This window comes from Mangifera indica, chromosome 19, assembly GCF_011075055.1.
Source record: "Mangifera indica cultivar Alphonso chromosome 19, CATAS_Mindica_2.1, whole genome shotgun sequence".
Classification (NCBI taxonomy): Eukaryota; Viridiplantae; Streptophyta; class Magnoliopsida; order Sapindales; family Anacardiaceae; genus Mangifera; species Mangifera indica.
The window spans coordinates 2,217,390-2,242,303 of record NC_058155.1 but is presented as its reverse complement, the minus strand read 5'-3'; the positions used below and the strand labels follow the sequence as shown (position 1 = coordinate 2,242,303).

At 31.7% G+C, this 24,914-nt stretch overlaps 2 protein-coding genes across 2 annotated transcripts; both read left to right on the top strand.

The window, feature by feature from the left end:
- The first annotated feature begins 1,219 nt into the window (after positions 1-1,219).
- LOC123203012 (ethylene-responsive transcription factor ERF020-like) lies at positions 1,220-2,166 on the top strand. Its single transcript, XM_044619169.1, has one exon. The coding sequence runs from the start codon at positions 1,495-1,497 to the stop codon at positions 1,987-1,989; it is 495 nt and encodes a 164-aa protein (XP_044475104.1). The 5' UTR covers positions 1,220-1,494; the 3' UTR covers positions 1,990-2,166.
- A 5,911-nt stretch (positions 2,167-8,077) lies between these two features.
- LOC123203067 (ethylene-responsive transcription factor ERF020-like) lies at positions 8,078-8,794 on the top strand. Its single transcript, XM_044619237.1, has one exon. It carries the CDS (start codon positions 8,145-8,147, stop codon positions 8,634-8,636), a length of 492 nt encoding a protein of 163 aa, XP_044475172.1. The 5' UTR covers positions 8,078-8,144; the 3' UTR covers positions 8,637-8,794.
- The last annotated feature ends 16,120 nt before the right edge of the window (positions 8,795-24,914 follow it).

Sequence of the window (24,914 nt, the reverse complement as noted above, 5' to 3'; positions counted from 1 at the left end):
TGTTATCAAGGATTAGATTTGCATTTGGTTGGCTATTTAGATACCAACTAAGGATGTAATTTAGACCAACATAAATCCATTTTTGGTTATGCATTCTTACTTCAAAAGAACATCATATCTTGGGGTAGTTAGAAGCAAGAATGCATAGTCTTATCCACAATGGAAGTCAAGTTTATAGTTTGTTAAATAATTGTTCAAGAAGCTATTTGATTAGAAAGATTCTTTTTGAGTTTGAGTATACAAGATGAGATTATTAGAGCAATAGTTGTTTATTGCGATAACCAAGTTACAATATCTTTTATGAAAGATCCAAATTTCATAGTGGAACCAAACATATCAAAACTAAATACAATTTTGTAAGAGACATCATTGCCAAAAGGATAATAAGCGTATAATATATTTCAATACATTAAATGGTTTTTGATCCTTTAACCAAACTTATTTCAAGAAATGTATATCTTGCATATGTTAAATCTCTTGAATTGTATAAATTCTAATTAATAAGTTGTTGAACTCATATGTTTTACTTGAGAAATAATATCGAAAACCATGAATTCAAGTTCATTTTATTTTTGAATATGCATCTTGAAATTTTTGGTGTTTCACTATATACACATCATTTTGTTTGGAAACTCTATAAGATTATAATATCACATAAGTTATAGATTGACTCACATGTATAAACAATCGTCTTTGGTGCTAAGATAATGAGCAAAGATAATACAAATTTTTGATAACATAAGACATGTTACTCTAATTAAATGCAATATTAATTTATATTTAATAATTTTTTAAAGGTATTATATTCTATAATTTTTTAAATAATTTATCTTTACAATAATATTTTAATTTTCTTAATAATATATTATCCCAACTAAAAGCATAAATTTTTTTTTAATAACTACACCCTAATGATTGGCAATATTTTTAATTTAATAACTTTAAGGAGATTTGTTATTTAATGGAACTACAGGGATTAATCGTGACTCATTAGACAACGATATATGTAGTTGACGTATGATGTTACATCATTTCCCTACTTTCAAAACCTTGCATTTTTCCCTTCAACTTATAGTAAGGTAAAATGACATCATGCATGAGGACAGCAAATTCTGGTGGGCAAAGGCATGGATTTTCAGTGTTGAGCTCTCCCCTGCCTCTAACATAATATCTCTTTTGCTTTAATTTTAAATTCCCCTACACGTTTTTGCGTCAATGACAATGGCCCCTCGCCCCTTCTCTCTCCCTCTCTCTCTTAGCCAACTTGGATTTGCACATTAAAGCTATCTCCTTTGACCTTTGAAAAATTTGACCCTCTCTTTCTTTCAACGAAACCCGTTTGTTAAATTTTAATCAATTATTTAATCTTTGCAACTGGCTTTTTCCCAGGCCTTAGTCTTTCCTCTCTTCATTATCCTATATATAGCCTCGTCTTTCTAATCTGTACAAGACATAGCTTGTATATCTCTAATTAAAAGCGTTTATAAGAGCTTGATGATGAGTAGCAGCTCAGAGGAGAGTGGCTCAAGTATTGTAGAGAAGAAATACAAGGGAGTTCGTAGAAGGAAATGGGGCAAATGGGTGTCTGAGATAAGGGTTCCAGGCTCACAAGAGCGGCTCTGGTTAGGCTCCTACGCTACTCAGGAGGCGGCCGCAGTCGCCTACGACGTCGCTTTCTATTGTTTACGTCGACCGCTGTCTTTGTCTGGTCTTAACTTCCCCGAACTGCTGCCTTCCAGTTGTGTGAACGCCAATATTATGTCGCCCAAGTCCGTCCAAAAAGCTGCGTCGGACGCTGGAATGGGGATAGATGCACAAATGATAGGGAGTAAATGGAGAAAAGATGAAAGGAAGGTTAATGAAAGCAGCGTAATTCAGAGCTTGGATACGCCGTTTTGGGGGAATGATAATCCGAGTTATGATTATAGGAGCTGGGAAGAGAAGGAGCTTAGCATATCTGTTGAAGATTATGGTTACCTCGATTACTAGTTCTAGTTCTTTAGGTTTTGTTTTAGTTAAATAAAGAAAACAGTAGGTAGGACATGGAGTGAAGTCTTGGTGGCTTTTGTATCTTTTCTGTATACTGTAAATATTAGGATGGTTGATGATACTGATTAAAGGATATTCTGGATTTAGATTCAATATTAAATTTCCGATTTTCTATAATTGTTTGAGATACTTTCACAATTTTTCTTAGTATAATTGTTTGTTTGCCTATTCAGATTTTATGATAAAGTGTAACTGTAAACTGTGTAACACATGATTTAGAACTAAAATGAATTATATTAAAATTGTGTTTACATGATGTGACCCATTGAGATACGCATTTAAATTTGAAATACGTAGCTCTGTTTGCATTATTGATCATCCCAGTTCACACTGCTTAATGATTAAGATTCAGCTGGAAGTTATAAGCCAGTCAAATTATAAATATTTGACCTCTTTGACCAGTTTATCTAAGGGGTGATAAGTGATATATATATATATATATATATAGAGTCGGAATTATAAATATAAATCTATTGTTATTAAAACGTAGGCAACTCCGTTTGTCAATTTAAAATATTTTTTGTATTTATCAGTAATGAATCAAAAATATTACATATTATACTTTCTCAAGTGAAAGATTAGAAGACGATAGCTCACTTTATAATTTGACAGGGTAAATGTTAATCATCTATTGAAAGTAAGTATGTCTGCTCTATAATGACAAAACATGCTTTGCTGTTAGCTAGTGGACTAAAATGATTCAACTGAAAATATCTTGAAAATCTCTTTATTGAGTCAAGTATATATGTATATTTTAATAATTGACTTTGATTAGGGGAACAATAGATATATATATTTCAAATTCCTTGTGCTCTTCAGAACGGCAAATTCTAGTTAGGCCAAAAGATCCCACTAAAGGTATAGTGAAATGCTAAAAACATATCCATTAATTTTTAAAAACTCAAATACTCATTCATTATCTAACTTTAATTAGAATTTTATCCTATTTTGCCCTCAGGTTTTGAAAATAGATAATTTTATCCCATTTAAACTTTTCTAGTTTTGAAAAGTAGCTTTGCCTCCCTCACATCCCGAAGTTTCTTCTCTCTCTCTCTCCGATAATAGCGACAACTGAGATGAGACGTTAGCAAATGTTTCTTCATCAACAGAGACGAACCATCAATGAAGAAATAAAGAGATTTCAACAGACATTTCCTCTTAGTTGTCGCTGGATGGTCACTTAAGGGAAAGGGAAGAAACTTAGGGATTTTGGTGGGGGGGGGGGGGGGGGGGGGGGGGGTTAAAACTGGAAAAGTTTTGAAAATGGGTAAAATTATCAGTTTTTAAAACTTGGGGAAAAAAATGATAAAATTATATTTTTTTAATATTACTGAAAAAATAATTGTTTTACTTTTAACTTTGACAAAACATTCTAATGGAAATTAGGTGATAGATTAGTGTTTGAGTTTTAAAAAATTGAAGGGTATGTGTAAAAAATTTCACCATACCTTGGGTGGGAAGAAATGATTTGGCCTTCTAGTTAAAGCACTTCAGACGCATTCTTTAATTCCCAGTTATTTGGCACGGTTTCAATGGGGCAAGGGCTTTGAATGAAATAACTATAGTCCTCTCGTGATGAAGTTCTTTAAATGGGCTCTTCTAATAAAATCAAAGTTATATTGCTTTATACATTTTTATTTTTCTTTGAATGGGCTCTTTTCAAATTTTTATCATCCTAATTTTCTTGCATTTAAAGTATAACATCTCTTTTTCTCGTTATTCATTTTTAATCTTGAGCATGTGTAATAAAAAAATATGAATAGAAATATTGAAAGATTAAAAGAGATAGAGAGGACTAAAATATAAGTTGAGTTACATAATGAAGTTCTTAAAAAATTATCATAAATTTTATTTATATAAAAGTTAACATAGGTTGGAATATATTGAATTTTAGAAATGTTGAACACATTATTTATTTATTCATTTTCTAATGGACCTTCAAGAGAAACTATTAAATTTAAGAGAGTTACAGTTTTGACATTTATAGCCAGTCTCAGAATTATGATATAGTACACTTTTATAAGGAACTGTTTTGGTTGGAGAATACACCTATCGTTCTTTCGGAGTGCAATGGACTATTTTATAAGCGTAATTTTCCCGTTGATTACTTGTAGTTGGATTTGGTGGTATATGGTGCACAAAGTTATGCACATAGCATTACTCCTAGTTTTAGTTGGCCTCTGACTTTCTGTCTTCTTCAACCTATATATATATATAAGCTCTTGTTTCACTTCTCCAAGTCGTCATATTCTCAAACTTCATAACTTGAATCTTAGATGTTTTTGTCAACAACCCAGAAAATAGTGAGAAGCAGTAGAGAAGACAGTGATCCCATGGAGGAAAAGATACAAGGGAGCACGCAAAGAAAATGGGACAAACGGGTGTCTGAGATAACGGTTCCAAACTCACCAGAGTGATCTGGTTGGGCCTCCTATGTGACTCAGGAGGCCGTGGAAGTCGCTCATGACGTCGTCTTCTATTGTTTACGTCGACCGCTGTCCTTGTGTGGCCTTAACTTCCCCGAATTGTTGCCTCTCAATTGTGTGAATAATGCGGATGTTACGTCGCCAAAGTCCGTGCAAAAAGTTGCGTCAGACGCTGGAATGGGGATAGATTAAAAAATGATAGGGAGTAAATGGAGAAAGGCTGAAAGATAGGTAATTCAGAGCTCGGAGACGCCGTTTTGAGGAAATGATAATCAGAGTTATGATTATGGGAACTGGGAGGAGGAGCTTAGCGTTTCTGTTGAAGATTATAGTTATCTCAATTACTAATTCGATCTTCTGATTTTCCTTTTTTTCATCATGATTTGATTTAATAAAGAAAATAGCAGGCCAACATGCATATAAAGTAAAATGTGCATCACATGTATAATTTGTAGCTAAAGAGAAGAAGATTATAGTTTAAGCATGTATTAAAATTTTGTTTAATGGTCCATTGGAATGCATATGTTGCATTGTTTTTTATCTGACCCCTAATTAGATCGTGATTCACAGAGATTCCAGATTCATCTGGGAGTTATCAGCAGGTGACCAATTTAGAAAATGGGGTTTATGTGATATGTATGCCGAATATAAATTTTATGAGTAATATTATATGTATATATACTTTTGAACATATAATTAAGTATATATATGATGTATTATTATTCAATTAGATAATTTTGAATTAATTTAAAATTATTTAATTATTTAATGATAAATCATTTGTATACCCAGTTGTGTATTTAAAAGTACAATAAAACTATGTGTACCCACTTTAAGTACACAAATGTGTACACATTTATATGTGTCATTATGTGATTGGATGATTTTGAATTAAGAATAAAACAATAACCAATCATATGATGACACATATGAGTGTGTATATATTTATGTACTCAAAGTGGGTACACATAGTATTACTCTTAAAAGTATATACACACAACATTGTTTTAAACAAAATTTATGCAATTAACATTTTCCCACCCGAGGTTTGGTAAAAAACATTCTGTAACCTATAGTTGGCATCAATAACATTGTCCTACCCAAATTGTAACACCGTTAACAGAAAAAGTACCATAAAATATACAATTACTATAATACCCTTTTAAGTTGACTTTTAGTTATTACATATTTTAATTGATATACAATTATTTAAATACTCATAAATTATAATTATATTACCTAATATATTATTATTTATTATGTACTTTGTTTAATTGATTAGTTGAATAAAATTACAGATCTGATGAATTTCTTGAAAACTGATATAAGAAGATTGCAACTGAAAATAACAACTTTGGTAGAATTTCTAGAAAAAAAAAAGTTTAAAAGTAATATGTTATTTGAATTTCATTAAGATTAAAAAAAAAAAAAGAAGGCAAAATTAGAAGAATTCCATCAATTAAAACAAAACACCAAACTAGAGAATGGACTAAAATCCTATATTGACTCTTGATGTTATAATTTTTACAAAAATATGTGAAATCTATCAAGTAAGAGTTTTAGCCATACAACAATTTCCACATGTGTACAACAACAAGTTCAGCTTTACAAATAAACGCCTTATTAACAATGGTTTCTACAAAAGGAAAACTCATTCAGGCAATAAAACAAATACCTTTAGTGCAAGTTAAAAAAAACTACTCATAGACTTATTATCAAACACCCAATGTGCTCATAATCAAGAGAACCTAATAAGCTTTTTTAGTAACATTTTTATTATCAAACGCCCGATGTGCATAGAATTAAGATAACACAATTGGCTTCTCTAGTAATAATCAAGCCACAGTTAAGCTGCAATCAAACTCTAATTGACCACAAATATACTAATCAAGGATAATCGACCGTGACAAAATTGTGATATCAAGTTTTATATAACAAATGAGAGATCGACAAAAAGAAGATGAAAATTGTTGAAAAAGACGGGTTTAAGATTGACGATATTAGACGAAACACTAGTTGTCAAAAACGACAACTAGAATCGAATGACAAGGCTATTATGTGAAAGGTGGAGAGAAAGAGTGATATGAGGATTATTATCTTTCTTTATTATCTTATTATGATTAGGATTATTATTATCCTATTCATATCAAGATTATTATGCATATTATAATTGTTATCATCTTTAAGATTAGGTTGTCATTATCTTAAATATTAGTATTGTTATTATCTTAGAGATGAATGTTGTTATTATCCTATTAGAATGAGATACCTATACTTTATAGTGATTTGGTTAAGTCCGCAACAATCAACACACATAAGCCATGTTTCATCCTTTTTTTGACACAAGTGGCATTGGATTTGAAAGATATGGCGCATATGACAATGAAATTAGAAAGACAACTCAAGAGAAAGAGCACCACCCCTAGATACGGGCAGAATTTGGGTTTCTCATTTTCTTGGAAGACGAATTGGAGCAAATTAAGGGGATGACAAGGCCGTTTTTAAGCCTAAGGCTAAAGCACCTAAGGCAAAAGAAGTTGAAGGCAATAATGAGAATGGTAAAGTCAAAGCTACATGACACTGAAATCAGGAAATCAAGTGTTTTTGTTGCTTGGGGAGAGGGCATATTGCATCATAATACCCTAATAAGTGCGCAATGATGTTGTGAGATAATGGTGATATTGAAACCGAGGGTGAATCCAATGATGAGTCTACGCTGCCATTAAAGGATGATGATGATGGTGTGGAATACCCTATTGGTAGGGAGCTACTTGTAGCAAGAAATGCTTTAAATTTACGAATGAAAGATGAGGATAAAGTGCAACACCACAACATATTTTACATGAGGTGTTACATCAAAGATAAGGTATGCAGTGTGATTATTGAAGGTGATAGTTATACTAATGTAGCTAGCACTATTTTGGTTGAAAAACTGAATTTGATTCCATCGAAAAGAGTAGGAGAGTTTGCAAAAAGAGAAATCCAAGAGAAAGAGAAAAAGATTTTGGAAACTAATTAATTTTGCATTGAATAAATAAAAATATAAGCATTGAGCCCAACCCTTAGTGCTAATAAATTTTTATTAATACGAAATTATTTTTTGTCCTTTTATTCAAAATTTCCTGTTAACAAGGTTACAATTTTTCCTGTCAACAAAGCTACAATTTGGGTGAGAAAATGTTATTAATACTAATTACGGGTAAAAAAGCGTTTTTTAGATTAAACTTTGGAGGGGGGAGATAATAAGGTCAAATGACATCATGCATGAGGACAACAAATTCTAGTGGGCAGGCAGGGATTTTCGGTGCTTTGACTTCTTCCTCTATTATCTCCATTGCTTTAATTTTAAATTCCACTACACGTTTTTACTTCAATTGCTATGGCTCCTTGTTTAACTGAAGAGACGGTCTGTGGCCTCTGGTCCCTTCTCTCTCTCTCTTAGCCAACTTGGATTTGCTCATTAAGGCGATCTCCTTTGACCTTTGAAAATCTTGACCCTCTCTTTCGTTCAACGAACCACGTTTGACAAATTTTGATTAATTATTTAAGCTTTTTGCCCACGAGGCCTTGACTTTCCTCTCTTTATCAACCTATAAATGGCCTCGTCTTTCTAATCTATACAAGACACAGCATTCTATATCTCATAATTAAAGCGTTTATAAGAGCTTGATGATGGGTAGCAGCTCAGAGGAGAGGGGCTCAAGTATTGCAGAGAAGAAATACAAGGGAGTTCGCAGAAGAAAATGGGGCAAATGGGTGTCTGAGATAAGGGTTCCAGGCTCACAAGAGCGGCTCTGGTTAGGCTCCTACGCTACGCAGGAGGCGGCCGCAGTCGCCTACGATGTCGCTTTCTATTGTTTACGTCGACCACTGTCTTTGACCGGCCTTAACTTCCCTGAGCTGCTGCCTCCCAGCTGTGTGAACGCGAATATTATGTCGCCAAAGTCCGTGCAAAAAGCTGCGTCGGACGCTGGAATGGGAATAGATGCACAAATGATAGCGAGTAAATGGACAAAAGATGAAAGAGAGGTTAATGAAAACGGCGTAACTGAGAGCTCAGAGACGCCGTTTTGGGGGAATGACAATCAGAGTTATGATTATGTGAACTGGAAAGAGGAGCTTAGCATCTCTGTTGAAGATTATGGTTACCTCAATTACTAGTTCTAGCTCTTCAGGTTTTATTTTAGTTAAATAAAGAAAACTGTAGAACATGCAGTAAAGCCTTGGTGGCTTTTGTATCTTTGCTGCATATTGTAAATATTAGAAGGATGGTTGATGATACTGATTAATGGATATTCTGGATTTAAATTCAGTATTAATTTCCCCATTTTCTATAATTGTTTGAGATATTTTTACAATTTTTTTTTTAAGTCAAAAAGTTTGAACGTTAAGGTTTGCATGTGTAGAATTATATAAAGTTGTTAATTTGTATGCCTATTCAGATTTTATTGTAAAGTATAAATGTAAATTGTGCAACACATGATTTAGAACTAAAATGAATTAGATTAAAATTGTGTTTACATGAAACATCCATTGAGATACATATTAAAGTTTGAATTAGATATGTTGCACTGTTTGCATCTTTGACCATCCCGCTTCACACTGCTTAATAACTAAGGTTCAGCTGGGAGTTATAAGCGAGTCAAATTATAAATATTTGACCTCTTTGCCCAATTTAGTTAATGGGTCATACGTGATAAAAATAATACAGAGATGTTGAATTTTTTATCATTTTTTAAAACTATATATATATATATATATATATATATATATATATATATGTTATTTATCTCAAACTTTAAACAAAATATCACAATAATAATTAATTTTTTCAAAATACGTTCATTAATAAAACTTGTACGGAAAGAAAAAATATCATAACAATAATCTCTCTATTTTTCCTTAGTCTTCTAAAAAGGGAAAAAATCTCTGCAACAAAAAAAAAAATTCTTCAATAGAGAAGACACTTATGATTGAACAATAAAATCTATGAGAAAAAGTCATTATAAAATATTCAACTTAGACTCAAGGGAGGGAGAGACGAAAATTATTAAATTTCTTTAGAAAATTCACATTTATTACAAAAATTTCACAGTAAAGTTATTCACATTCAGGGTAGTCTTGATTTAAGCCTTTATATTATGTGTTTTCTTGTTTAACAATTGAAAATCAAATAATATAAGGTAGATTCAAGTTTATGACTTCATGTGAAATATAATTTTATTGTGATTTCATATTGTTAGAGTGTTTAATATGGTGATTTCATGTTGTTGTATTGTTTAATGTTATTATAATGTTCTATTGATGGTTAAAAAATACGAAAATTTAGGTTTGGATAAAAACCAGATGAAGAATAGGTTGACAAAAAGCCTGGGGTTAGCCTGGTCTCACTTGCTTGTTTAAACATAAGTGTTTAACACAATTGTATAATGCCAACGCTAATCCATTGCATGTCTTATAATGCCCAAGGTTTAAACACAAGTGTTTTTATGTTTTTAGGTTTATTTTAAGTCAACCTGAAAAAAGATGTTTAACACAGTTGTTTAACGCCAATGCCAATCCATTGCATGCCTTATAATGTCCAGGGTTTAAACACAAGTGTTTTTATGTTTATTTTAAGTTAAGATGGAAAAATTGCATTTAAGATTCGCTATAAAGGGTAATGGATTTTAGGTGATGATAATGTTATGAGATATGTTGGTGGGAATGAGAGAGGGATGTGTATTGGCATAAGTATTAATTTTAAAGGATTCATAGCGAGAATAAGCTATCGTCTAAGACTCAATTAAAGTTAGTTGAATGTGCATGTTTTTACCCTAGGTAATGTGAGTCCAATAGAGATTGTAGACGATGATGATTTGAAGTATTTGATGTTAGAAGCAAGAAGTTTACAAGAATCAACCAAACTCTGTATTATCGAGAGTCCAATTAATAAAGGAGATAATCAACAAGCCAAAGATGTTCATGAGGAAGAAAGAAAGGGTCATCTGACAGACGAGTGAACACAATCACAAAGTTTCTAAGAGTTTGGTGGGAATTATGGTGATGATGATAATAACGACGATGTGGATAAGAATTATGAAGTAGAGTGTAATAAGGATGATGATGAATTCTTGGGGTGATGAGGGCATATACGGTGTTCCAAGCCAAGATGTTGATAGAAGTCAAAGTCATGCTTGTAATAAGGGACCAAATATAGCACAAGACGTCATGACTTTATAAATATTTGAGTATATCCAAGTCATATTCATAATCCAAATTCATTTCAATGCATTTTTGAGCCTAATGTTGATATTAAAAATGTAGGTATTAGTAATTCGACGACATGAAGGGACAACCATTTGTAAGTGGTGAGTTTTTATAATTCGAAGGTAGAATTGAAAGCATTATTCAGACATATACATTAGAGACAAGAATTCAATAGAATGTCAGTCACTCTGATAATATACGGTATGAGATTAAGTGCGTATATCTACAATGTAAATAATGGGCACAAGCAACGAGAGAGAAAGATGAACACTATTGGGTGTTACGACGTATAGACAAGACACATACTTATCCACAAGTTCAAATATTGTCATACCATAGACAAATTAGTGCAAAGTCGTTAAGGAATATACTTAAATCAATATTTGTGATTGATCGCATTTATCGATCAAAAAAAATTATTTCAGACATGGCCAACAAGTACAAAATCAATATTTCCTACACGCAAGTGTGACATGCTAAAACATATGCACTAAATGCATTATGAGGATCTCTTGAAGAGTCATTCATGCTATTAGTATTGTCACAGTTTGGAGCTTAAAAACTTGAGAACCGTGACACATATTGATATCGATCTAGAATTTAGGTCCAAGTTTTTCTTCATGTGTTTGGGTTGTTCAATAAGAGGGTTCCAACAATTTTATCACTCAATGATATGCATTGATGCTTTACACTTAAAGGAAAAGTATCTTGAGTCTTTTTTCATTGTTGTTGCGAAGGATGCTAATAATCAAATTTATCCACTCGCTTTGTGTATTAGGCACAAGGAAGGAATCAATACATGGACCCCTTTTTTGACATGCCTAGGTATGTGTATTTGTGATTTGTCAGATTTAACCATTATTTTTTATCACCATCGTTTAATAATTACGTCGATGGCCAACGTACTACCTTATGCTCGTCATGGGTATTATAATTATCATATAAAGGGTAACATGTGTATGTAATTTTAAAAAACCAAATATATAAAAGGATTATTTTGGAAAGCTGCTAAGACATATCACCTTAGGGGCTTCCAAGCTGCTATGCATAGAATTACTTGAGTAAATCTCACTATGACAACTTATTTGACTAACATTGGGTATGAAAGATAGGTGTATGCACACTTTGGAGGATGATGGTATAACATCATGATGACCAATATTGTTGAGTCCTTCAATGCTTTGACACGGACTGCTTACGCTTTGCCTATCACCATATTAGTTGAGCTTCTAAGGAACACAATTCAATATTGGTTTTTCAATAAGTGAAATATGGTTGGTCCGTATGACTAAAATTGGTGTGATGTTCTTTTCTTCATTGCGTTTATTAGTTGTTTTTGTAGATTAGAGATCTTGCCTGTTACATGTTAGAGATCCAATACACCACACACCTAGTGTTGGTTGTTAAAGTTGATGGGAATGAATATTTGCCCACAAATGAAGAGAAATAAATACAATTATCGATAAGTGTAAACCCTAAACACCACCTTATTGACACTGTTCCATGGCCAAAAGCATTCATTGGACTGTACATGTGAGACACCATTAATTTGATCTAGGGAAAACGAGAGTCATTCCACATTTGCACCCAAATGTTTGAACTCATTATAGCACTGTAGGAGATGTGCAATGAACTAGGTTGTAACAATTGTTTAGTTATTATCTCGAAAAGATTTACGAAGTACTCACATGAAAGCTTTGATGTATTGTATACACAAATAAGTTAGACCATAAGTTAAAAGTGATATCCAATATGATTGAAGACAAAGGAATGATGCATACCGTGTTTTCCAACCATTGCTTCTGAGTTACAATTTGGGTCCACCAGGGTTTACTCATATTGGTTGTCATTCAGTTCAATTCCCCTAGGTAAGCATGTTGGTTGTCATTATTTGAAGTATTGTGGTACCATAATAAAAACTCTAAGTAGTTCTCAGCCAGTCGCGAGTCTATAAGACACTCTTTAGGTATAGGTTGTTTGTTCCTTCGCTCCTTAATTGGATTTGTGAAATGACTTACCAACTGATTTCCTTTTCACAGAACATGGCCAAATGCTAACATTTTTTTATAGTCGATAACTTCTCAACAGTTGTTGTGGGTCCTCCTTTTGTTATTGCATATTATCATCTGATGAGTTATCTAATTAGAAAAAAAAAATGGTTATTATTTTTCTATAACACAACTAATTGAAATTAAAAAAAAAAAGTATAATCAATAATAACCTATAATGATCCTGATGCCTAAACATATGAATCCTCAAGTCTCGTAATTCAATGCTTTGAGGAGGACTAGAGTTCTTACATTTTCTTATGGAACATCGATGCCTACTATTATCATTACTCTTACTCTCTCCATAAAACATCGATGCTTGTTACTACCATTGTTTCTATATCTTCCCATGAAACATCGATGTTTGCCCTTGTATTTCTTTACGAATCATCAATGCATGTTGTTTCTATTTGGCATGTATCATTACAGCCTACTGGTTGGGTTACTGTTGTATTTGAGAGCTGATGACTCTTACATACTCCATTAAGAACTATTGAAAATGGTCATATGATATATTGTTGTACAAATTCCTATGAATTAAGTGTCTTATAGGGAAGAACCTCTGATACTCTTGAGGATAAGAGGCATAAAAGGTATATATCTCTAGAGGGGATGCATGTATATTATGAGAAGCCCTCTATGACTCTAAAAAATCCTCAATCCAAGAGGATGACACCTATAGAGTGAATGTTTGTCTAATATGTGAAGTACTAGGAAAAACAAGTCAGAGCCTTCATGATGAAGGTTTACGTACAAAAGCGATAGAGACCTGAGGGCCAACGACATAGGTAAGGGAAACCTGTGTTGAGGGCGATGCCATAGGACATAGAGGAGTTGAGACCTAGTAGTTGAGGACCGCAAAGATCTCCTAGAAGATGTTTGAAAGGCAGTAGAATGAATTGACAGGGTATTATCATCATCGTTTGAATCAGTAAACTCGTCATTTGATAATACCTGCGGTGCCTATTCTTCCATAAACTCTAGAGCTTGTGTGTATCACTCAAAGTTGCACTTAATCTTAGTCAGACACTATGTAGTTGTAATCCCTTCTTAGAACATTAAGAAAATTTACAAAAATTAATGAAATGAAGATGAAACAATAAATATAAATCTACCGATGAGCAAATTACCGGAGGAACATCCTAAAGTATCAATATGTCATCCCAGATCAGTAGTATAACTGTCTTCCACTTTAGCATACAGAGGACCTAATCATTTGCTTCCAGATGGATATAAATAGATAGAGATTGGATCATCTCATTAATCTAATACTACACAATATACAACATTTATGGTTAGTATTTACAATTGTCGGTATGAATGTTAACTTCATCCATTATGCGATGCTTACCTGGAAAGTAATTGGATATCCCAAAACATTGTAGTTAAGAAATAGGAGCAGACTCATGTAAGATAAGTAGTGTTGTACATAATATTGATATTTGTTATGTATGCCTTTCTGCATTGAATCAACTATTTTGTTTTATGTCACTATCCCCCATGGGTACTGACTAAATTTATCTAAATTATTAGCTAAATACAAAAAACAATCAGGTATTTTTGTTCTATTATTTGCCTTTAATAGTCTCATAAATGTAAAAAACAATACTATGAACTTTATAGTATCTTCATCATTGTCTCCCCAAATTTGATCACCAAGTGTTTGCTTGATCTCTTTTTAGGTTAACAACCTGTTAATACCCGAGAAGTATTCCTCTTTCAATTAAGGCTTCCCCGTACAATAAATGTAGTTGGACACCTCCGTGTCCTTCCCAAATATCAAACTAGTGACTAGTGAAAACTTAACAGGGCTGAATCGGAACTCAAGGCTATTTATTCTAAACCACATTTCTCTTACTAGGTTCTCATGGTTAATCATATGAAGTAATATCGCATGCATCAAAATGACAGTAAACCTTAGCTCCACTAAATCTAATAAGCGTTCAAAATAGGTTATCCAAAAAATAGATCTCTGAATAAGCATTAGTTTGTTCCTAATTATAGTCACGGTGTCAATCTTTGTTAAAAGTAACATGTGCACTCGGAATCTGTATGCCTCATGGAATTTGTATGCCCTCTCTTGGTAGTTGATTGCAAATGCCTGAAAATATATTAATTCATTTATTACATTAATCAAAGATTAATCAAAGATTAATAAAACAAATTAGATTATCATTAAATTAATATGGTTGCTGTCAACTAATTCAATTGACTATGTTTTTCAAAATAAATAATGGCCTTAAAGTTATATTTTAAAATGACTTTTTTCATGGTATATAAACTATACATGAAAACTATTAAATTTGATGTGAGATTACTTTTTTCCTTGATTTTACTTCATTCATCTTCCTAATGAGTGTTTTTAATATTTTCAAATAAACTAATTAGAACGCTAGTTTTAGATTAGCATACTTGAGTTTAAATATGCTAATCTAAAAAATTTAAACTCAGTCAACATTATACTTGATAATTTTCAATCTCTCAACTCAAGGATGGATGAGAGATTGAATAATTCTATACTTGACAATTTTAAAAAATTTAAAACTCAATCACCTATACTTGATTTTCAATCACCAGCATACGTAAAATAAAATCTACTAAATTAACCAGTTTGAGTAACATTTTTGTAAAAAAATGGATATAGGTGAGATATAAAAAAAAGATAAAAATTGGTGGCAGATAGGGTTGGCGACAACGCCAACTTGTTCTTCCATTTTAACCCAATAACAAACAAACTTTTCGATTTGAAGTTAGTTTGAGTTCAAATAAAAATAATAATTCGATCCAAATCAAATCAAGATTTACATTGAATTACATAATTGGTAATTTACATTTAATTACTTAATCAAATTCGAATCGAATTAAATTTCATACTATACAATTATCTTCCATTTTATAAGGGGAAACCTTACCTATTATCCTACCATTGCATTGCCGTTGCCAATCTAAGAAGTTTCTTCACGCATGGGAAATCAATCCGATGATCTCTTATGCAATATATGTCTAATACGCTTATGCTATATTATATGATATTCATAGGAAAACAAGCAAATTTGTATGCTTTTACAGAAAATATTTGCAAAAGCATGTATATATGTACATTTATGTGAATGAACATATGGAAGCAAACAAACATGCAAAAAAGTATTCTGCATATTCTTAAGAATATATTCTCTGTAATATTTTATGCAAAGAATATATTTTTTGCTCCTTTGCTTCTTTCCATATTTTATATTTTTTATATGTCTCACGCCAATGCCTACCTTTAGAGTGTATGTTTTTCATGGGTGGCTTATTGGATTATTTTTCTATATACCTCTTCAATATTAGATTAACGCCAATCAAAATTTAAAGAGATAAAATCAAGTGAGTTTAAAATTTTTTAGATTTAATCTAAAAAATTTTTAAATTCACTTAATCTAAATCTTATTTCAAATATTGATACTAAATATGTACATATGTTTTCTCTCTACAATGCATAACCAGGAATAGTGTTGCCTTGTTTAGTTTCTCATGATTAAAGATAAGAACAATTTAAGTATTCCAACATATAAAGTGGTAAAAATGTTTAAGGTGTGAAAAGTGTGGTATAAATGTATAATTGGGCTCAATTTTGGGTAAAAAATTCAATATCTGTATAATACATATAGTCAGAATTGAAAAGTGACACCCTTAGGATTTCAAATTTCTTTGACTAATGATGGCTTGGTGTCTTCTCTTCATCTAAAGCTCTCTCTGTTCGATCGACAATGTCTAGATTCAAAGAATCTAGATGAATCATTGTCATTTTATTTCTCATCATCAACTCTTCATTTTATCTTTTAATTTGTTGATGCTTGAAGATGATAATTCACACTGATGACTCTATCATAGATGTGAAACATATAAGCTTTTCAAATTTATACTAAAATAGTTGCACAAACTGCTTAAATGTTTATCAAATTTGAAAAATGCAATTTTGCCAAGTTTTGACATTTCTTTTAGCTTTTTAAAAAAAGTAAAATTTTAAGTCAACTCATTTCTCCCCCTTCTTTGGATTAATAAAAAACAATATATCATACTATTCTTAGAACTGAATTTGATGTAACTACACAAAACTTTGATTAAGTTAGAATCTTTTTTTCATAATGTCCCTGGTTGTGCTGTAACAAATTCTTTTTATCATATGCTGTTGAATGATTTTGTATTTATATGCCAAGTCTGGTCTTGGATTGGTGTAAGTCAATTTTATATATTAATTATAGACTTTTTTAACTTTTATCGCTTCTAGTAATTTAAGCAAATATATTATAGATGATGTATTTACTCTAATTATAGTGTAGAGCATATCCGGTTATTGCACAGTTGAATCTCAGTCTCAAGTATCTAAATCAAATCTGAGTCTTATCCGATAGAGAACCAGTAGAGTCTTTCCTTACTGTTATAAATAGGCCTTTTTCCACCTTATTTTAATTTAAGATTGAAATTCTCGAATCAAATTCACTACATAAATAAGAACGAAAATTTTTGTCTTCAATTCATAATACAATCAAAAACGTAATTTGTGTTCTCGATTTATGTCACTATAAAGGACATAAAAAGTTATCCCTAATCCACCATTTAATTAAGGACAACAAATTTTGTCTCCAATTTACTATGCAATCAAGGACAAAAATTTTTTTCTTCAATTTCTTATATAATTAAGGATGAACAATTTTGTCTCAAATTTATTACACAACCAAAGATGAAAAAATTTGTCTTTAATTCATAATACATTCAAAGATGAAAAAATTTGTCCCAAATTCAATGTATAATCAAGGACAAAAATTTTTGTCTTTAATTCATTACACTTCTAGGGCAAAAAAATTATCCCTAATTCATTATATATTTAATAACGAAAAAATTGTCTCTAATTCATTGTACAATCAAGAACGAAAAATTTTATCCTTAAATGTGCATTTTTTGGGATGAAGTAGAGTTATTTGGGATAAAATTTAATTATTTATAGACAAAAAAATTCGTCCCAAAATATGTATCATTTTATGACAAAACATTATTTTGTCCTTAACGATAGGTTCTTAGGGATGACTTCTTTTTTCATGGTATTACTCTTTGGTAACACATATTTTTTGACGATTTAATCTTTTATCACAATTGAATTTTTGGGACGAATTTTTGACCTTCTTGGATGAAAATTTTAGTCATATTTTATGGAATTTGTTGTAGTGATGTATTACAGTCGATTTGTATTGGAACCTCTTTATTCTTAGTCGTTCAGTGTTGTTCTTTGACAATTGTTAACCATCCCAATGCACAAATAATGCACGACCAACCATATTCGACAAGAAAATAGAATGATAATAAGGATATGCTACTCAAAACATACGGAGATTATAATACCAATAAATTGGAAGCAATTGTTATACGATATTCTTTAGCCCATGGAATTTCTATCTGGAACAAACCTTTTCAAGACTAGTCCAAGTCCTCAAGACCAATGACCAAATGCTAATCAGTGACTAGGCAACACCTACTCATATAAGACAACCAATAATTGACACATGCTAACTTTCTAGCTTAGGGCTACATGAAGACATTCGACAAACTAGGAATCTATTAAGAATCCTCTACAAATATCTCCAATTTTGCATCTATAACTGTTTGAAATTAAACATGTCAAATTCTATAAATCAAAATACTATAAATTGACATACCTCGATGTTGTTTTGTGTATATAGAGATGAATATGATTTGAAGTTTGATAATTAATTTTTTCAACAACACAATTTATATTGTATTGTCTTTTTGGATTTTGTGTGCTTTTTTAAGTGTTTTGGGGTGGAAAGGTAGGAAAATTGTGTAATACTCTTGTTTTAAGAAGTGACAGTTTTGGGACATTTATATGTGCCCAACCACTAAGCTTACTGCCACTAAGGCAATTCGTTTTTAGGGACGAAACTTGACTTTTGCCACAAAATATTAATTTTAGGGATGAAATTTTAATTTCGCCCCCTAAAACTTATGATTCATCTTTAGAGACAATTTAATTTTCATCCTAGATTATAATTTTAGGGATGAAATTTTAATTTCATCCTAGAATGGTTTTTTTAGTAGACAAATTTTAGGGATGAAATGTGACTTTTTTCCCAAAATGTTACTTTTAAGGACAAATTTTTAATTTTGTCCTTTAAAGTTGAGGATTCATTTTTCAAAGTAATTTTAGTTTTGTCCCAGAATAATAATTTTAAGAACAAAGATTCAATTTTTTCCATCAAAGCTTAGCATTTAATTTTAAGAACATTTTTAATTTTGTCTCAAAATATTTGGCGATAATTTCAACTTCGTCCCAAAACAAATTAAATTAAAAATAGAGTTTGTCTCTCGACAACTCCGTGTAGGCTACCCGTTGCCTGTCTCTTTTATTCCTTCTCTATCTTTTTTTTAGTTCATAGTATAGGTGTCAAAGGAGTCAAATTGACCTAAGCTCTTTTATTTTAGCTTGGTCTAGGCAAACAGGACCTGTTATTGTTGCAAACCGTGTTAGGCCTGTAGGCTAGTCGACTTGTGCTACGAGCTTGACCTTTAGGCCCAATATTGTGCCACAAATAGTAAAAAATTAATAAATAAATAAAATAATAATTATAATATAAAAATTATAAATTTTTATAAGAAATGCAAATTTTAGACTTAAAAGAAAAAAAAATTGAGTTGTTTGGATCAATCTCACACATGTGAGACAACCAAAATTTAAGTTTCGTTGAAATATGATATTAAACATTTATTTATAGCACGTGAAAGAAGTGAATGATTGTACTCTTTTAGATTTAGGACACTTTGCAAGAGTGCAAAGTGTAAAAGTGTAAGCGCAAAAGTGTTCCAAATCTAAAATTACACAATCACCCACTTTCTTCATCCACTATAAATAAAGATTAAACAAAGTGTAAGTTTTAACCAAACTCAAGTTTTGAATCTCACATTGGTGAGATTGATCATGAGAACTCAACTCACCTATTATAAATAAGTTTGTATTTTTTCTAGTCACAATTCAATTTCCTAACATATTTTCTTTAATTAGAAAACATAATTTAAAAAAAATTATTTTTTACTAAAATTAATAGGCCAACTTGGTGAAGGCTTACGGGTTGACCCATTAACCGCCCAGCCTGACACAACCTTATATATATAGGGACATGTCCTGGGCCTTGTGATTTTTGCAAACTAGCCCAATATGAAGGGTTGTTATTATGTAGGCCTTGAGTCCAATAGGGCCTGTAAGCTCGGTAAGCCACGTTGAAGGCATCCCAACCTAACATAACCCATTGCCTTTTTTGTTATTTTTAAAGGTCAATCCCCTTTAAGTAACCCTTATTTCCAATCCTTACAGAAATAAAAAAATTTAAATCAATAACAATAACAAATCTTTTCTTACTAACCAAAAAAATAAAGATTACAAAATCTTTATCAAATTCTTTTAATATTATTGTCGTTCTTCTCAATGACCGACTTCGCCAATAAAACTTAAGCAGTCACTGAACTCAGCTTTGGTGGCATCCGCGACATAGGATGTGTGTCTTCTAATGCATGAGATGATGTATAGCAAAAAGAATCTAGTGACGTTGAGTGCATTGATTAGCTAATATCACCTAACATGCAACTTAAAACCTGATTAGACTAAATAATAAAATCCTCAACTTAAATATTAAGTCTAAGATTTAATTAGTGTCTTCTAATATGATGCCCTAATTAAGCTTCTATTTGTTAGAACCTTGTTCATCAAAGCAAAGTACATTTTTACCGGGTGAAAAACTAAGTGATGGTTATGTTGAGTCTAACTTAACTAATATACTTTGCTTGTTTGCTAAAGTGAAGACGAAGTATATTAGAGGCATGAGTAGGGAATGCATTTGTCGAAGTAGAGAGATATGTAGTATCCACCCTACTGATACTAAGAGTTATATTTGAGGTTGCATTATTTGTTAGGGTTACACCTGACTTGAGATCATGAGCTTTTAGTGATTAATTTAAAATTGACCTATTCAATTAATTTAAACTTATTCGCCAAAGTGAACGGGAGAATTAATGTGATGGGATCTCAGTCTACTAGGAAGTTCACTGGAACTTCTCAAGTTCAATAGTGGGAGCTACTGGCTTGAGGAAAATAGTGGAAACATTTTAATTATTAAATTCGTAATTAAACTGAATGTTAATTAATCAAGTAGAATTATTAATTCTTTGTTTGTAAATTGTAGAGCATTTAATCACCATGTTGAACTCTATGTATTGATCAATTCTTGAAAAAAAGAAATAGGCTCACTGGAAGTAACTTTACTAATTGGTATAAAAATCTGCAGATTATTCTATATCAAGACAAAAGATTATATATCCTTGAAGGTCATTGCCTTTTAGCTTGGTCTTGATACCACCAAAGAGCAAATGGATACTTTTAATAAATGTCTTGATGACTCTATAGAAGTTTAGTGCCTTATGCTAATTTTCATGTCACTTGAGCTTAAAGAAAACATAAGGAAATGGATATGCAATCCATACTTCCACACCTTCGAGAGCTATATGACACTCGTGCAAAGGCTGAATAATATGAGATGTCAAGTGCACTAATTGATTGTAAACTCTTTGAGGGAGAACAAGTTAGCCCTCATGTGGTTAAGATGATTGGCTACATTGAACATTGGCAAGCTTGGGCTTTAGCATAGGCAATAAGCTTACCATTAACCTAGTGTTGAAATCTCTCCCTAAATCATAGGCTTATTCCATTATGAATTTTAATTTAAATGAAAATGAGAAAACCTTTAGCATAGGCAAGTTGAACAAGAAGTACGAAAGATGGCTTCGACTAATTTACTTGTGGTTGAAACCGAAACATCAAAAGTCAAGGCTAAAGGCAAAGGCAAGACTAAGGTTAAGCTTAAGCCCAAAGCGAAGAAGCAACTTGATACTGCTACTTACCTTATAGGTTATATAGGGAAGGGAAAGGTTGTTTGCTTCTATTATATTAAGATAAGTTACTAAGGGAGATACTATAAGGCTTTTCTAGAAAACAAGAAGAAGAAGACAACCAAAACCTATACTTCAAGTATGTTTGTCATTGAGATAAACTATTATTCTTATTCATCCTAGGTTGTAGACACATGATGTGGTTCTCATATTTGTTTTGATATGTAAGGGTTGCAACAGAGTAGATTGCCTGACAAAGAAGAGGTTAACCTACGTGTTGGACATAGAGCACGTGTTGGTATATTAGTCACAAGTGTTTATTATCTTAGGTTGCTTATTGGGCTAGTTTTAGAATTAAAACATTGTTATTATATTCTTTCTACTTCTAAAAACTTAGTTTCTGTGTTTGTTCTAAACAAAGAGGTATATTCATTTTTTATTGTTGATAACATTATAACTATTAGCTTAAATAATATTCTCTATGAAACAACTAAATTGCATAATGGTTTATATATTCTAAAACTGGATAATGAAATTCTTAATATACAAAATAGTAAACAATTGAAATCGAATGATTTGAATGCCATATATCTATGACATTCTAGGCTAAGCCACATATGAATGAAACTTATATTAAGATTTCTTGAACAAAGAGTCTTACATTCATTTGACTTCTAGACATATGATGAATGTGAATCATGCTTATTGGGTAGGACGACCAAAACACTTTTCACTAGACATAGTGAAAAAATGATTGAATTGTTAAAGATTATTCACAATGATATATATGGGCTTATGATAATGCATAATAGATATGGGGAAGCCTACTTTGTCATATTTACTAATGACTTCAATAGATATAACTATGTTTTTTTGATAAAACACAAGTCTGAATGCTTTAATAATTCAAATATTTCAAGAATGAAGTAGAAAAGTAACTTGAGAAATAAATTAAAATCATTTAAAGTGATTGAGGGGGTAAATACCTAAATGCTGAATTCGGACAATACTTAAAAGAATATGGGATAGTATCTCAACTCACTCTTTTTGATATTTCATAATATAATGGTGTATCTAAATAGAGGAATAGAACTTTGATATAAATGGTTAGGTTCATAATGAGTTTCATTAATTTTCCTATATCTTTCTAGGGTCATGCCTTAGAAACTGTTGCCTTTACATTGAACTATGTCCTATCTAAATTTGTAAATAAAACTTCATACGAGTTGTAGACTAGGCAAATACCTAATCTAGAATACTTGAAGATTTGGTGTTATGAAGCTTATGTCAAAAAATTGACTTCAAATAAGCAAAGTGCTAAGCCCAAAAAATGTGTCTTTGTGGGATACTCGAAGGTTATTAAGGGATCCTACTTCTACTACACGGGGGAGCAAAAGGTTTTTGCTACTCATACCAGTGTGTTCCTTGAGAAAGAATTTATTCTTAAGAGAACTAGTGGAAGGAAGGTGAAACTCAATGAAGTGTTTGTACCACAAGATACCACAATTGTTATATAGGATGATATGCCATCATAGATGGTTGATCATGAAGAGAAAGTTACTTTACTTCAGGTGGAACAACCTCAATGCATACAAGAGCTACGTAGGTCTACATGAGTGTATCATGAGCCATAAAGATTTGGTTTACTCTTAACTCAATGCAGTCATGTAATGGTCATAAATGATGACAAACTTAAAACCTATGATAAGGCTTTTTTAAGTTCAGATTTTAATAAATGGTTAGATACCATGAAATCTAAAATAGACTACATATATTAAAACCAAGTATGGACTCTGGTGGATGCATCTTAAGAGGTAAAACCTATAGGGTGCAAATGGTTTTCAAAAAAAAAATTGACATAGAAAGTAATGTGCATACCTATAAAGCACGATTAACTGCCAAACGTTTTGCTTAGAAATATTGCATTGACTATTGGTACGTGCTGTCGTTGACACCCAAATTAAATCCTAAATTCCTGTAACAAAAATGTAGTAAAGGAAAGTAGGGATCGATCCCTCGAAGAGCCTTGATTAGTACGTCGTTACAAATAATCGAAACAAAGAAATAAAAGGGGGGTTTTGAACTGAATGCAAATTATAATGGAAAACAATAAATAAAAATTCAGAAAAGTAATCTAAAAGGAATAAATTGATTTAACAAACCTTGGTCTTCGGTCACATCCACCAATGGAACTACGATTGATCATCGAAACCAAAAATATCAAATTAATTAATTGAATATTCGTTGTGGTATTGAATTAACCTGTCATTCCTTACGATTAGTTAACCAAAAACATGTATTCCAATTAACCCTTATTGATTAATAATTCGGATACGATCTCGAATTTAATTAAACAATAGCATTACGAATTAGAAAGACCAACGAAGCAAGACAACACAAGCGTACGACGTTGCATTTAATCCAGTTGATTATTTTCCTAGGATTTAAAGTTTCTGACGCAGCAAACGATAAACCTAGTTGCCACTTCGATTAGGTGGATTGAACAATTACGGATTCAGCACCTAAACTAGCAATAGATTATATTAATTGATAAACTAATTGCGCATCTTAGAAATCAACCAACACAATCATGAAATATAATTCAGAAAGATAACCAATACTCAAATAATTAAAAGATGCTTTAAAGAACAAAAATAAATCTCACAATCATTGTAGTTCCATGGTTTCAGATCCCTTCAACCAAGATAAATTATTCAGCCACTGTAAACCATATTTTGCTCTCTAATTCTCCAAGTACAATGGTTGATAATTCTCAAATAAAAATAAGAGTATATATATTATCTTCCTACTAAAAATCTGGAAACTGAAATCAATCCTAATCTTCTAATCTAATCCAATCAAGCAAAGTGATACATAACTTCCCAAAAAGAAAGGAAAAGATATGTATCTTTAATATAAATCCTTCTTCCAAAAATATCATTCCTTATTTAGCTCAATTAATCCTCTTTTCCAGTTGGTGATTATCCTTTTCCTAGGAAGCAAATCTTAATATTTTCTGGACTCTTGCAGCTGATCTGGGCGTTTAGATCTGTTTTTCGGATTCTGCTCTCATCTTTCACGTGCCCACGCCTAGTCTGCATTACGAAATTTCCAGTTTAATATATCTGCTCCAGTTTTTCCTCTTTTTGGCCCTATTTATTCCAAAATTGCTCAAAGCTTCCTAAAAGCAAAAAGATAAGTAATCCTATTA

Bases quoted from the DNA above. Each gene is read 5' to 3' on its own strand.
- LOC123203012 (XM_044619169.1), top strand. From the start codon at position 1,495: ATGATGAGTAGCAGCTCAGAGGAGAGTGGCTCAAGTATTGTAGAGAAG.
- LOC123203067 (XM_044619237.1), top strand. From the start codon at position 8,145: ATGATGGGTAGCAGCTCAGAGGAGAGGGGCTCAAGTATTGCAGAGAAG.